The 16,131-nt window shown below is 47.5% G+C and overlaps 1 protein-coding gene across 1 annotated transcript in view; it reads left to right on the forward strand.

The window, feature by feature from the left end:
* Clic5 (chloride intracellular channel 5) overlaps positions 1 to 16,131 on the forward strand; it is a 64,170-nt gene that overhangs the window by 20,119 nt on the left and 27,920 nt on the right. The window contains exon 2 of the mRNA XM_003473625.5: positions 12,735 to 12,844. Within this exon, the coding sequence (XP_003473673.2) occupies positions 12,735 to 12,844 (110 nt within the window). The remainder of the gene's footprint in view (positions 1 to 12,734; positions 12,845 to 16,131) is intronic.

Here is a 16,131-nt window from a genome sequence, read left to right on the forward strand (position 1 = left end):
TGCATCCCTGGACTCCCCAGAGCAGTCACCCCATGTACAGGAGCCAAGCCAGCCTGAGTCAAGCTCTGTGTGCCAGTGAGTTGTTGCATACCTACCCTGCCCCAGGCATGTGCTGTGCCGAGTTCCCTGGTTCCCTGACCTGTCACTCCCATCCCCACTCGGGAATGCAGGGCACATTCCTCTTTCAATGGCACTTTGGTGGCTCTGTACATAACTGCACACACCCCATCCTAGAACATACGGGTTTGTCTGGCTTCCTGGCAAGAATATTCACAAAGCCCTACCTGACCACCCCACCTCCATTTCTGTACTGCCACATGGATTTTAGATCTGGGGCAACCAGGCTGTGAGAAAGACCTCGAGGAAGTGTCAGGATTGAAGTGATTTGCTGGGAATTGTGGGTTCCTGTCAAACACAGGCAATAGGAAGCCTGCTCCTCTGTTTGGTTCATTTTCCCTGTGCAGCCCATAAAAATAGGGAGCAGGTCTTGTGCCTGAATCTCTCCTCCCTTGTCTTTATCAGAGTTATCTGTTTCTGGCTTTAACATTGTTCTTTTCAGTGCCTGTAAGTTCCAGCTGCCTGTCATTTAGACTGATTCCCAGACAAGAGATAAAAGGGTCCATCAGTACAAAATGCTAATCGCTGACTTCTTAGATATCCCATATTGAAAGCATTCATCTATGCAGCCTCCCAATCAGAGAGAGAGAGCTGATGAAGCCTTTGTTTATACCTCAACCAAGTGACCGTTATCTACCACACCATATCATGAATGTCCCTCTCCACACTGCTGCTTTACAGAGGAGCAAAATGTGGCCAGAGAACTTGCTGCAGGTTACAGAGCTTGTAGTTACTGGAGCCCAGAAAGACTTGGAGCCCAGGAGCTGCTGATGGGGTCTTTTGCCTCAGCTTTGAGGAAAGCATTCTCAGGGCAACGCTCCAGGTTGTTCCAGTGACGAATGCAGCATGCTTGTCATTGATGCCTGTAATGACATTATAAAGAGTGACTCATATGGTTCACCATAAGAAGCCTGGAGTGCTATCATGGGACATAAGGAGGCAGATCCAAAGGCAAGATAGTGGACCCAGAAACTGCAAAGCAATGTCCATCCATCCCTGTTACTCAGGAGTTCCCATCACCCTGTCTGTTTATTTAAAGTTCATTCGTGTGTTGTAACTATTGATTATAAATCATCAAATATCTTAAACACAGCTTATTTGCAAAAGATGAAATCCTGACAGGTAGTAATTTCTTCTTTTGTTGTGTAAGCTGCGGGTTGGGACACACTGCCCATTCAGCAGAGAAAAACCAAGCAAGTATGGGAGTGTACTATGTGCACTGCACAGAAAATTCCTCCTGAAGAATCAGCAGCAAGTTGCTTTGGCTGTGTCACTGTTGTCTTCCAGACCAGCTGCCTTCTACTTGCTCTAGTTACTTGGGTAAAACTGTAGGCCAGAGCCACTGTGTCTGCCACTCATCTAAACATTTAAACCGAGTCTGGAGTGTATATCAGGATGGAACCACTAGCTTTGATCCCATGGACGATAAAACTATAGTGCAATGAAATGAAAGAAAATCTTGGGCTCCCCTCAGTCCCAGGCAAGCCAGGTAGTCATGCTGTGTGTGTAACAAACAAATAAGCAGTCAGACAAAAAAAAAAAAATACCAGAGAACAAATGATGAGAATGGAAGGACGCCTACTTCCCCGGGTATTGCACTCGGGAGCTACACCTTTCCCTGGGCTCACGGGGGCAGCTGCTAACCACTTATTGCACGCAAGATTAAACACACGCTTTGCAAATTAGGATGCAGTTATTTCAGGTGAAGCAACCAGAAGTCAGAAATGTGCACCGTACAGGCAGCTTGTGAATCTCACAGGCCTGCATGAAACTCATTTCAAGCTGTAACTGGACAAAATCAGCAAGTGCAAAGTCTGTCTTATAACAAAGGGCTGAGTTCTTCATCATGTGACTTGCTGGTGACAGTGAAAGCCGGAAGGGTCAGATGGGTTCACTTCCATGCCATGGTAAGGCAGAAAAGCTGTTCAGGTCCAGCCGTGGTAATCGGGGGCTGTCGGTATTTTTATTGTATTAACCTTTGTCTTCCTGTAGTGGTTTAAAGCTGTAATGTCTTGGTCAGAGTGTTCCCCTGCAGAGGGTCTCATAGGGCCTCTGAGAGATGGGCACTCATGCTTTTGGGGGGCATCTGAACTAGACCCAGGCTTCTGGCTCCAGCCTGGGGGCTTGACCCAGGTCTAATCCTTCACCTATGTAACACAGAGCAATGGGCCACTGGTGTCTTACAGCACACACAAGTCCAAAGGGTTTCCAGTACTTCCCATGTTGCTGGCATCCCCTGAGTAAGGGTGAGGAAGGGCCGTAACGCCCCTTCATAGTAAGAGAAATTAAGCCTCCACCATGCTGACAGAGCTTAGAATTTGACAGGTAAAATACTACTCTGTGCTTTGTAATTCCATGTACATGAATTCATGGCACCTAGAAGACATTTTTAAAATCAATAACTTAGCTCTATTTTAAAGGAGATGTCGAGATTGAGCCCAGACAAAACCACAGGTGACCTGCTCAAGGAGACCCTGAGGCAATCGATGGACATATAGTGGACAGGACCCTCCTTGACATGCATGTTAACTCTGACAGAAACACATTTGTTCAGGTGCATGGTGAGTGACAGGGGCCACATGGGGACCACAGAAGGGGCCATCACGCCTCAGTACCTAAGTGACTTTCTACTTCATTAAAATTTTTTCCTTCACCTCTGTCTTGCCCAAAGTCAGTAGGCATTACATTGCTGTTCCCCAGGGAAGGCCACTCTGTCCCTAAGTCTCACCAAACTGTGCCTGTGATCATATTCTGGTCTATACCTGAGCCCTCTACCTGGGGTGTCATGGGGGTCCCCTCTAGGTTTTCTTTCTCATACATCCTTTCCCTCTTACTCTACTGAATTTGTCTTGACATTAAAAATGTATGATCATTTTGAAAAAATCAAGCCCTAAAGAAACACAGATATCTATACCATCCTAAAATTTAAGAAGCTCTGAAAACATAAAGTTCCTTTCACCAGTCAGTGAGAGTCCACTTGGACATAAAACTGACCTGACCCTGCGGACGTGACTTGTGTCTTGTATGTCCTACCTCGTGCTGCAGATGCAACAGTGGACTTGAGGGTGGGTGTGGACCGGTTGGGGACTAAAGTGGGGTTGCATATATATCCACACATACATCATGTCACTTTCTTACATCTCAAAATAGTTTGGATTTTGAAACACATCTGGTCCCAAGAGTTACAGAGAGTTCCTTGCCTGGAAACATATAAAGTAAATATTAGGGATTTATCCTGAAGTCACTGTTCTTATCAGCATGAGATAATGTCCTCACTTCCCCCAGTGTATACACCCACACATGGACACACATTACACACACATGGACACTAATGAACACTTGGAGGATTTTTTTTAATAAAAGAAGAAAAACAGGATACCAGTTGGGTATCATAACACATTCCTGAAACCCCAGCGCTCAGGAGGCTGAAGCAGGAGGCTCACAAATTTGAAGCCATCTTGGACTATGTAGCAAGACCTTACCTTGGGGGGGGTGTGTGTCCTGCTGTTCATGTTTATGGCCTTTGCCTCTGAACACGACCCTCCCTCCAGAATAACAATGCCGAAGAACACAGTTTTTTATTTTCAATAGCTGCATGATATTCCTCAGTGTGGCTATCTCATATTGTTACCATCAACTGCTATCAATGAGCATGCAGTTTGTAGTACCCTGCTTTGGAGGATCAAATGTTAGTGATTATAAAAGGTAAATTTATACTTAGAGTTTAATCATATATGCATATATATACATATATATGTACATACAATACAATACATATACATATACATATACATATACATATACATATATATATTGGCAAAGAGAACTTTTCTCTCTGTGATACAGGTAGAAACCCTGAAGCAGAGGGTTTTCCCTAAGGTTGTCTGCAGCACGTTCTTCCTTGTTTTTCTGCAGGCTTGGGCTCTGTGTGCCACGGGTTTCCAGAAAAGTAGATATGATGCATATGGGGAGCTCCTGGGGGACCATCAGAGAGTCTGGCCCTCTTGGGACACATCAGTGATTTGTCCCATGACCTGCATGCAAGGTTAGCTTCTGGGTTCCATGGGAAAGAGGTGGGCGACACCTGGTGAGGATGGCACTACTTGGGAGGATCTTGCTCGGTAACGCTGGGCACAGCCTGCTTCTAGCAGACAGGCTAAGTCATGGAATTTCCATAAATAATCCAACCGCAGCTCCCATTGCAGTCCAGTGTCCCCTTTCAGCACCTGGCTGCCACTGCCATTTGCAAGTAGGCTCCTCCTCTGCACAAGGTACAGAAATTTGGCTGAGATTCACTGACAACTTTTTTAGAAACCAAAAGAGCCAGATTACTATGTGCAAAAGTAGAGATTTTTTTTTTTGCCCTAACCAGAAGTTATGTGAAATCCAGATGTGCAGAGATGCGCTTTTCAAATAATTTGTTTTAGAAAGCTTCAGTTCACTGATTTTGGCACTGGTTATGAAGGTTTGTACTCTGGTGCCGTATGAGGTCAATATCTTCCAAAGATTGCAAAGCGCTGTCTTCTCAAACACTAATAGGCATAAATCACTCAGGAAGAGAAAGAGCTTGCTAAAAATGCAGGCTCAGGTTCATTAAATATCTTTAATGAGCTTGGAAACTTAGATTTCTAAGAAGTTTCTGAGGGTTTATAGACCTGCTTTGAGTAGGAGGGTCAGAAACAGCCTAGAATTTCCTCCTATCAGGGAACCTGCTTTATGATCAGTTGGTGGGATCCCCCGTTGGGGCTCAGTTGAGGGGCAGAGTCATCTTCGTTTTCCCAAGAGTCTCCAGAGCTGTGGGACATTGAATTCCAGCCACCATTCCAAAGCACCGAGGCGAGGATGCTTATGGGATGGTGCTTGCTCATTCCCCTCATCCTTTGTGGGCACAGCCTGGACGTCATCCCCGAGGATCCTCACGGAACTTGTGAAGCAGGTGGCAGTTGTTACTATTCCCATTACAAACAAGAGAGACAGCTTTGAGGCCAGTGCAAGCCATCTTCTAAGAAAATTCCAGGTGAAGGAACAGGGAAAAGAAATCCCTGCTCACAGCTGGGTCTCCAACTGCAGGTACCATAAAGTTCTCAGTGAGCACACACTGCCTGCATTCAGTTGTCTCCAAGATCTCATTTCTTTCCGGCCCTACAGGATGTCTCTGCTGTCAGGGTCTCTGCGTTAAGTATGTCTGTGTCACACACTGAGAAGGAAATTGTGCTTCTCATTCTAGTTTTGCTTCATTTCTTCTAGCTCTTCGCCATATTTCTCATCTCCACAAACTTCAGCCTTATAAACAAAACTTGCAATTGCACATGATGCTGGTGCGGTTCCCCAAGGATTCTAAAGATATCAGGGTCTCCTCCCTGTGTTGGGAGATGGAGCACAATTTGAAACTTCTTTGCTGTTCTTTATCACACAATGGCTTGAAGGGGCTGATCCAAAACACAAGACGAATGGCTGTTGTTACTTATAGCTTATCTCCTATTCTAAACATAGCTCAACAATAGCAGGCTTCCTTCCTTGGGAGTTTCTTCCAAGTAAGGGGAAGGTGCTGTGAGCTGTGAGTTTGGCTTGCCAGAGCAGCAATTGTTTGGTGGAGTTGGTGAGGGGAGTGGATGGCCCTGAGACAGTGTTTGGCCAACAGGCACAAGTACCACATTTGGTCCCTTCCAGTGAAACAGAGACCCCATAATGTGACGCAGCTACGCTCCTTAATGTGACACAGCTATGTAAACATCTGCTCCAGACCTACAGATGGGGATCTCCGGGAGGGCTGAGCATGCATTCTGCATCAGCACCCCAAATGGCTTTCAGGAAGCCACCCAGGATATAATGGACGCAAAACAAGTTTTCTTGGTGCTTGGTACTCTGAGAGTATATCAGATTCTGAGATTTACAGAAGGGATCCAGTGGAGGAAAGAACAATTCCTACACATTGCTTCATTTGGAGTCATCCCACTGGGACAGTTTTATCTTTGTGACTCAGACATGAAGTACAGAATTTGTATGAAAACTCTTCACAAGCAAGGATTACGTTCAACTTCTTCACATGCCATTAACATGGCTGCACAGTGAGCAGAGATTTAAGGTCAGGCATTATGCAGGGCTCCCTGACTCAGGGCAAGGATGCTGGAGGCAGATCAAAGTTGTTACTTGTGGGAGGATACACTCATTTTATAGAACAATGCCTAAGGATCTGCATGCCGCATGCTTGGGGCTCCCACTGGTCAGATAGGAAGCTGATGGGCAAATTGTCCCTCCTGATTGTAAGGGGACTTGTGAAAAAATATACGATGGATCTTAAAAATTTTTTCCTTTCTGCAGAGAAATCCACTTTCAGGTTGTAGCTTCCTGGGTGAACGCCTGGACTATTGTGTGTGCGGTATAATTACTGGGGTAGGTTTATTATTTTTTTATGGGAGGATAATAAATAGAACATTTCCTGCCTTAGTCTGCCATTTGGAAAAGGTTTTCATTTCCTCTTTTGGCCTGGAGACTTACAAAAGACAGACTTCTTTTCAATTACAGCTCACCTTAAATTTTCACATATAACTCTGCCAGGCATAAATTCAGACTGATTTTTTTTTCAAGGCAAGCGAAATGAAATTGAGTCTCCCTGTCATAAAACCTGGCTCTGTTTCCATGTCTGTAATGGTGAGGCTGTTTTCCAAAGCCCTTTTCTAAAGCAGGAGACATGCAGTCTTTACACTGAGTTCTCAGGCGCTTGGAGGAAACTGAGATGGTAAGGTCCACGTTGGGGGACTGGGTGAGCAGAACCATTTCCTATGGCACAGTGGCATCAACCAGCTTTTTCCAACCTGTGGCATGGCATAGATGAGAGGAGGAAGGCAAAATAGGTCTGGAGGGCAGAGTACCACGGAGCTGGGCTGAGTGCTACTCTCCATCAGGAACTAGGCTCCCTTTTACCTGCTACCCATTGTGGTGGATTAACTAACGGGCAACTTGTAGCACCCAGGTGAACCAAATCAGTATGGTACTGGGTGTGGATGGCCCACCTGAGGATTGCTGCCAAAAGAGAACTGGAGGGGAAGCTGGTGTGCTGTTGATTCTCCTGGAGAAGCTGCCATGCTGGCTTTCCTGGTATAAACTCAGCTGTTCTCAACATTGGAGGAGCTCGGGACCTCACTGCGGCTGAGGATGGCTGGGGTTCTCTTCAGGGGAACTCTGGTCCTTATGTTGAGTGTCACTTCCTTGCTCCGGTGCAGATACCTCAGCCTGCTGGCACAGATCCTTCATCCCACTGATGCAGACTTTCTAGCTTCCACCAGTGACCTTTGGGCCTTCACATTGCACATGCTTGATACAAATTTGTATGAGACATTGCCATGGGCTCCAGGTCTTCAGCTGGACTCATGGAGGACATTGCTGTGGGATCCAGGCCCTCAGCTGGACTCTTTGGGTCTCGTGTGTGAACAGATCTCCTGCACTCATTTGCATTTGACTCTTTGGGTAAATATTATGAAATAATCCTATAAATGATGTGTCATGTATTAAATCTTTTCCCTTGTAAGCCCTGACTACAGCACCTGGTGCTCACCATCATCAGAGGATGTGAGGGAGGGATCTGGTGCAGGATCTACAGTGTGACTCTGTTTATATCTTTACCTGGAATGAATCCTCCACATTAGAGAGAAAAAAATCCTTCATTAGAATTCAGAGCCTACCATAACATAGAATTTTTCCTGTATCTTCAGTATTTTATTAAGAGAGTAAACAGAAAGATAACAGTTTGCAGGAAGTCTCCCAAGATGATGTTCAGTGGGGCTTAGTTCTTTTTTCACTGTCGGTGTTAGTCCATGTTCTATTATATAACAAAGTACCCGTGGCTGGAGACTTTATAAATGAGAGAGATTCACTTAGGTCAAGGATCCTGAAGCTCAAAGGCTTGCTGCTGGTGTTGCCCTGGCTCCACCTCATGGTGGAAAGCGTCACATGGCTGAGCCCATGCAAGAGTAACCATATGGTAAGACAGGAAGCCAGTGAGGGGAGACCTCCATCTTGCTCTTTGTACAGCAACCCTCTGCCCAGGAGCACAAACTCACCTCTGGAGATCAGCTTCAATCACTTCCCAAGACTTCCCCCAGGTGCCACTTCTTAACAATGACATTCTGAGAACCCAGCCTCCAGGACTTTCGGACACCAGGCATCCCAGAGCACAGCATAGCCTTCTGTGATCACATCTCCAGGGCACACACAGATGCTCTCCAGAGAGATCTGCAACATCCTCACTTGGTTGGAAACTCTACTCTACTTACTGTCTACCTGACCAGCTGTAGAAAAGTCCTTTGAGTTCTACAAAATTGGATTCTCAGCTGATGCAGTGCAGAGTGAAGGGCTTTAATGAAGCTTCACAGACACAGGGGTGCTTTCCAGAAGGGGTGCTGCTCCTGCTGCCCCATTCCAGCTGCTAGAATGTGATGGCAGCTGCTGGAGGACAGCAGGAAGGGGCAAAGCCCATGTCCCCCACCCAACACAGGGGCATCATAAACTACATTGAATGTATAAATTATAGCATATTTATCACCATGAGAGACTCATTGCCATGAGTTCCCAACAAAATCCTTTCCCTGGCTTCACACACCCATCCCATGGCTCTCGGCACTCCCTGAAGCAGCTTTGGGAGAATCCCTTTTCTGAGCCATGCTATTGTAGCTACCTCAGTGTCCTGGATAGATTCAAACCCTTTTCCTTCCCTTATTTTTACTTCGGAGAAGAGCCAGAAGTTCCACAGGACCAGGTCAGATGAATAAAATGGAAAAGGACAAACTTGTCTTTACAAACCTGCCTTCCTGCAGGATGGCACTCAGCAGCAGTACTCTTGGGAAAGAGGGTTCCAGTACTGCTTCGCAGAGTAGCAAGAACCATGAGATAAGTGTGTTCAAAATGAAGGGGAGGATTGTGAGGGATTCTTGGGAATACATCTTATACTGCAATAAGTTTTTAAAAATGTAAACATTCACTTTTATTTTGATCAGTCTTCCTACAGCACAGCTCCTGACCTGCAATCCACCCACTTACCTGTTCTGGGTAGAGTGGTCACTTGAGGTCCTTCATCGTGCCAACATTCATTGACCCTGTCCCATGAGCCAGGATGGCTCAGAGAGATGGTTATTCAGCCTCCGGAATTATTAGATGCAAATAAAAACTGCAGTGATATTTGCCTTTTCCTAGCTGTAGCTTAGAAATAGTCCAGAGTGTCTTTTATGACTGTCTAGTCTAACATTTCCACTTTGAGAAAAATTACTTGTCCAAGATTACATTTTTTGTGCCAAAACTCAGTTTGGAACTCCAGATTCCTGATCCTCTGCTTTTTTATTCCCTGTCACTCTTGTTGTAGGATGACCTGGGGACTCAAGTCAGGGGCCATCCTGCTTCCACTTGGCTAAATGTCTTACTGCACACATGTGGAAAAGTGACAGCTCCAAATTCATAGTGCTTGTGCTAAAGGTCTCCCACCTCCAAACTAATTAAAAAAGGAATGTGGTGGTGTTTATAGGCCTCGCCCTTCTAACCTTTTAACTAACCTTCAAGTTTCTTTGTTGCAGTCCTGGACATTGAGCCCAAGGCATTGTACGTGGCAAGCAGCTGCTCTATCATGGAGCTTCAGCCCCTCCTTCTTTTATTTTTTGAGACGGGGTCTTGCTCAGTTGCCCAGGCTGCCCTTGAGCTGGGGGTCACCCTCCTCAGCCTCCCAAGGAGCTGGGATTATAGGCATGAGGTCATTGTAAATACAGAATTTTCAGTGACAAGAAATCCCAGCCCTGTGCAAGAAACCCGCTACAAGCCCCTCATTGTGAGCTGCTGAGGTGCCAAGCAGGCTGTCTCCACTTAGGTTTGAAGCGGTAAAATCTTACCTGGCTTTGAGACCTCTAGAATCCTATCACCCACCTTCCTGTTTGGTGAAGCCACATCAGGCTATGTCAATCCAGCTGCCCAAGTGGCCAAGTGACAGCCATGGCTGAGAGTAGAACTAATGCCTCCTTATATTCCAGACATCCAGAAAAGCCCAAGAGCCCTGTGGGAGGGATGCTGCACTTCAGAAGAAGCAAATCTAGCTATGGCTGGGAAGGGAAGCAGCTGGAGAGACAAAAGGTGGCTGAGTGCCTCTGGCCATGGCTGCACTGGCTAGAATGGCTGGACACAGTATTTTCTGCCACCCTAGGGGAGGACTGCCTGGCAGAGCTTAGGCGCCTTGGGAGAGGGAACAGTCACGACACCCATTGGCAAGTGGAGCTCTTGGCATTGCATATGGCAGCACTGACCTAAGCTCCTTATCCAAGCGCTCTCTGCTCCCAGATGATTCAACATGGTGCCCTCCCTCAGGCCCTGTGCAGGATGGGAAGGTAAGGGAGGAAATGCAGATTGGGGTGCAGGGAGGAGGAGCTGGGTCACGAAGGAGTTTTCAGTGTAGAAAGAGAAATAAACAACAGAGTCGAGGAAAGCAACAACTAAGCCCTGGACACCTGGTCCAACCACTAGCCCACATCCCAGCGCATGGACTCTGAGTTCCAAACAGAATCAGGGGCCGCCTGGTTAATTTTCCACCAGGCTCCTTGTGAAGATCTGTATACCCGCATTGGTCTGGAAGTCTGGGGGTCCTGGACGAGCATGAGAATCACCTGAAGAGCTGTGCAAGAAACAGATAGAAATCAGAGCCCTTCTCCCATTGGAACAGCAGAGAGTGGGCTGGTCACTGCATCAGAGGAGAAAGTTCAAGCTCTCTCTACCTGCTTTGTTGAGATAATTTTAAACACTAATTCTGTACAGATTTTGCCAAGGTTTCAGACTTAAGGAGCCCTTAATAAATCTAATGATTCAGATTTGATTTGGCACCATGATCTTTTAATCTATTATACTTCTAAGTTCAGGGCTGATGAGCATTTCCCTCTGCCCTACTGAGCCATAGGATGTTAGGCTTTGTGACTTCCCTAACATCTTTCCAGACTGGCTTATCCTGTTAAGATTCCATATTCAAGCTCTAACAGAGGAAAAGAAGGATGACCAGCACATGAGGAATTGCAAACACCACAGTTCATAGGAGAAACTGCTGAGATATTAGGATCTCCTTGTTCAGTACCAAGATTTTAGGAATCACAACCTCATTCCATGAATGCTGGAGAAATGCATTCATGATCAAAAGCTGGAACCGATTTCTAGACCATCTTGCATAACAAATAAACAATCAAGGGAAGAAAGCAAAAATGTTGACAGTGGCCTAATTAAATGGAAAATGTGTTTCCTACTTGAGGACTGGGATTGTCTTTTGGAGCCTGGGATGGGAAAATCCCTTTCTCAAGTTAAACCCATGAGGAAGGGGCTCTAAACAGGGCAGTCAGTCTAAATCCTTCTCTGGTTTTCCTTGTTTTGGGATGTTTCTGAATGGAAGGATGCCAGCTTTCAGTTTTCCTGAGCCATGCATAATCAGGTCTAACACGCAGTATGACAGTCTCTTACATATTTGCAGCAAGGGTCCCAGATGTAGAGAGAGCACAAAGACTTCCACAGCAAGCTGCAGGGAAACCATCCCGTGCCCAACTTTAGCTTCACTCCCCTGCCTTCCTTGGCTTCTAATCCTTCTCATGCTGGATTCCTGGCTGGAGAATGATGCTGTGCACAGATGCGCAGTGGCCTCAAACAGAACGGACACCTGCCAGCAGCCGGGCAGATACGAATACCTGCCAGTCTCCCTCCATGGTCACTGCACAGCTGGCCTAGTTGGGGAGCGTCTCCCCAGCCAGCAGCAGAGGCTGTGATTCTTCCCATGTGTGCTTTCTTTGTGGGAGCTGTGGTGCTAACACAAACCCCTGAATGTCAAGCTACTATAAAGCTTGTGCTGTCACAGAGTGATCCCCTATTTCTTCTCCAAGGCATAGCATGTCACCAACAGGAATGTTTAGTGAATTCTTCCTAAATGTCATCCATGGCCTTTAAAACAATAGCTGTAACATTACAAAGTGAATACTGTGTGTTAGTAGTTCATCTCCCAGGCATATCATCGTCCACAAAGTGGATATGGATCCTGTAGCTAAATGTGTGTGTGTGTGTGTGTGTGTGTGTGTGTGTGTGTGAGTGATCTACCTACTGACAAGCCACCCGGACTCAGTGAGTTGAGTGACATTTACTTTGCACAGGAGACTTAGTGGAAGTAGCTAAGTCTACTCATTAAGTATTATCAAGGACAGTTCAAAAGTCAGGGACTTCTGAAATCTCTCTCATTCATGTGTCTGGTGGAGATTATTTGGGGATGACTACTTGGGGATATGATGTTCTGGAATCATCTAGAATATTCTGGAATCACCTATAGCAGAGTATGTGCTATCAGAGGTCCTCTCTTTCTGTTAATATTCTAGGGTTGTGTAGTTTCATGAACTTGTGATTCCACAAACTTCCTATGCTTCAAATTCAGTTCAGTTCATGCGTTGGCTTACGGAGACCAAGCACTGCCCTACAAAGGGAACAGAAAAACAGTGACAAGGTGACACAGGCATAAAGATGGGCCGTGGTGTGGCTCCCCTCACTCCAGCATCTGCATATTGTAATCCAACATCCTCCTTACTTGGGGACATGTCCACTCAGTCCTCTGCTTATCATCCCTTCAGGCGGGCACCGACGGGGAAAGCATCGGCAACTGTCCCTTCTCCCAGCGCCTCTTCATGATCCTCTGGCTGAAAGGAGTTGTGTTCAATGTCACCACTGTGGACCTGAAAAGGTAAAGGACACCGTGTCCCCGAGCACTGGACTCAGGGTGAGACAAGGACCCTGGGTGACAGAGGGCAGAGCCTTAAGTGGCTCCTGCAGCCTCAGTTTGGACCTCCTGCCTGGGTTGGTGTCCCCCTAGCTGCCCCAGGGATGGGGAGGCTGTGAACTCAGTGTCTCCTGGGGCTGCCCACATCCCTTGCTGCCCAAACTGTGAAAAACAAGGAAGGACAGACTCTGGGTATACCTGCGAGTGTCTAGTGGGGGGACAGGTGCTGACATTTCAGGACACACAGATCGCCACTCCTGGAGGGCAGTGCCACCACCCCCAGGACTCCAGCAGGACTCAGGTAAGACCTGAGCCTTCATTTCCCATCCTGTTTCCATCCTCCCAAGTCCTTAGTGTAGCAGATCTAGATTCCAGGCCCAGGTAAAGAGCGGCTTACATTCTGTTTTAATTTTTACTCGGGGCCTTCACACTGAGCTACATTTCCCACCCTTTTAATTTTTCATATGAAACAGAGTTTTTCCAAGTCATTATATTGCCCAGGCAGGGATCAAACTTGTAATCCTCCTGCCTTGGTCCCCTAGAGGGCTGGGAACACAACTGCCATGCCTGGCTCCTGTTCTGCTTCTAAATGCTGCTTAGTAACTGTTAAAAGGACCAGGCATCCTCCAACCCTGGAGCTACATCTTTGCTTTCTCTAGGGTGTATATGCTCCCTTCTCCACCTAGGCTTTAACTGTGGGACAGCTTCAGCCTCACCCCTGAGCCCTCAGCCTCTGCCCCCACTGTCCACTGGGCTTGGCAGGGTCTCCCTGTCACTTTAATTTGAATTATTCAATGCCCAGGTCCCTGCAGCCATCCAAATGTCTCCAGGATGTTCCAGCCCTGCTTCCAAATCTGTATGTCCAAACTTGTCACCATCTCTTTTCCTTGGGGGTGGTTCCCCTCCCAACTTCCTTGCCCTTCTCTTTCCTTACTCCCAAAAGAGTAAGCTCCCCAGCTCCTCTCTCTCCCTTCCCAGTGCTATCTTCCACCTCTATAAGCTCTTTTAGGTCCTCAAAAACCACACCTGGTCCTGGTTCAGGTTTCAGCACCGCCAGAATAGCTGTTTCTCATTCTTCAAACTGGTCTCCAGCCTTCTAGATCCTCTCTCTCTCCCTCCCTCCCCCTCCCCAATCTTTTCCTTATCCCCATGTGATAATTCCTGCTAAAGCAGTCTTAGTCAAGTGTTTCTTTCCCCTGCTGTTAATCCTTCACTGTTTCCCATTGTCCACAGCATGGGTGTCCCAAAGTCCCCTTCCTCCTGCCCTTTGTTGTTCCCAGCTGTCTCCCAGTGTCCTGTTCGTCTGCCTGATGAACTACCTGCTGCTATCCTTGCTCCCGCATCTTGCATCCCTTGTCTGCACAGGCCCTCTCCTGTCTCTGCAGAATGCCTGGCCCCAGGCTCAGTGTCACCCCAGGAGTGAGCTCCCTCCTGACTCAGCAGCACCCACAGGCCAGGTTACCCAGCTTCCTGTCACAGCGTACAGTCCTCACGCTGCAAGCCTGCGAGTACTTTCCCATCAAAACACCCACACCAGAACCCTGGGGAGAGACCCATCTCCCCACGTTATACATGGGAGCAGACAGGCACACTTGGACCCTCACCCAAGGTGCCCAGCTAGACGCCAGAAGGATTGCACTCCCACCAGAATCTCCCTGGGTTAAACCTGTGCTCCTGGTAGCACTACAGTTAGGAAGTTTGTGTCATTTCCACATGCAACTGTAGACCCCTCATGGATAGGCAGGACCACGTTGGGGTTTCTCGGGCCCCCCAACTGCTCACCGACTCCTTGGTAGTACCTGTGGGGTAAAGCGAGCCCAGGCCTGCCACACAGTCAGCATCGCCTCAACTGCAAACATCAAAGCTTCTGCAGTTAGAAAGGATGGCTGCGTAGATGGGAAATCCGGGCTCTTGGATCACTGCCTCCAAGTTGACACCTATGGTCCCCTGGAGGCCAGGGAGGGAAGGAATTCCCACCCCAGCATCATCCATCTGCTGGCCCCTGGTCCCCCAGCACTCCTCTGGGGACAGCATCTCCCCAGCTTTGTAGATAGGGAAGCTTCCCTGCAACCTACACACACACACACACACACACACACACACACACACACACACACAGACACACACTTCTTGACTTCTAGGAAAACTGATTTCTTCTCCGGGTACCATCATTCACGATCTTTTCTCAGTCCCCAGTCATCATCTATGCAATGTAGATAAAAATAGTGACCAGTAACCTATAGGACAGTGATAAGGACCAGGTTAGGTGGGTCTTGGGAGCACCTGAATTTGGGAGGATCACACCTGGCTGACTATAAGACTTCCACCTGTGTTGGCTATTCTTAAAAACCAAGCCACAATCACCCCAAATCTTGGCATCCTTAAGACACAGAGAAGTGACCACAGGAAAGCAAAACTCCCGAGTTTCCCAGAAAGCCATGTCAGCACCTACTTGTATGGGAGGAGCCAGGAAAGAATGTCCTTTCACAGGATGAAGGAGGGACACACACCGAGTAAACACCGGACGCAGTCAACTGGATTTTAAACATACTTTCAGTCTCGGATTCTGAGCCGCAGCCTGTGTGTTTACCAGCAGAGTGACGGGAGTGGTGGCCAGTCATTGACATTCTTCTCGTCCCCTCCCCAGTTGAACACGCCAGGAATTTGTTTCCTCACAGGCACCTCTGCCCTGTTGACTTTTCTGCAGATCTTCCTTCTGGTGTTTTCTACCCTGACTCCCAGAGACAGGCGGTTGCTCCCAAAGAGCTTTGGGGCCCTGGGGCTAGTGCAGGTCACCCCATACCTCTCCCTCCTTCGTCTTCTCAGCACAGCTCCAGGCTGCTGACCCTTCCTCCTCCTTCTGTGCCATCCTGGCTCTTGCATTTGACCACCTGGCTGGTCATGGGTTCACACTGGCATTAACAGGGCCCCACCAAAACCTTGCTTGCCGGAAGTCCCCTCAACAGATAGCCAGAGTTCTACCCAGCAGCACAGAACAGGGTCACGTTCTGCATAGCCATGTCTGAGTGTAGACCCTCCAGCTGTGGAGTGGCCCTTCATTTGACCTGATATGTGTTCCAGGAGTCTGTCCTCCTCCTCTAGAGACACCCTTCTTCCCACTCGATCTTCTGCAGTGGGGAGAATTCCCTGTTTCCTTGTCCATCTTGGACCTAAGTGTCTCACCCAGAATCCTCCAGGTGCGCCAAAATGCCTTCTTTCTTTTTAGGGATGGAGTCTGCTCTTTAACCTGT

Source organism: Cavia porcellus, unplaced genomic scaffold (assembly GCF_034190915.1).
Source record: "Cavia porcellus strain 051 isolate PalLab524CR breed Dunkin Hartley unplaced genomic scaffold, mCavPor4.1 scaffold_28, whole genome shotgun sequence".
NCBI classification, from domain to species: Eukaryota; Metazoa; Chordata; class Mammalia; order Rodentia; family Caviidae; genus Cavia; species Cavia porcellus.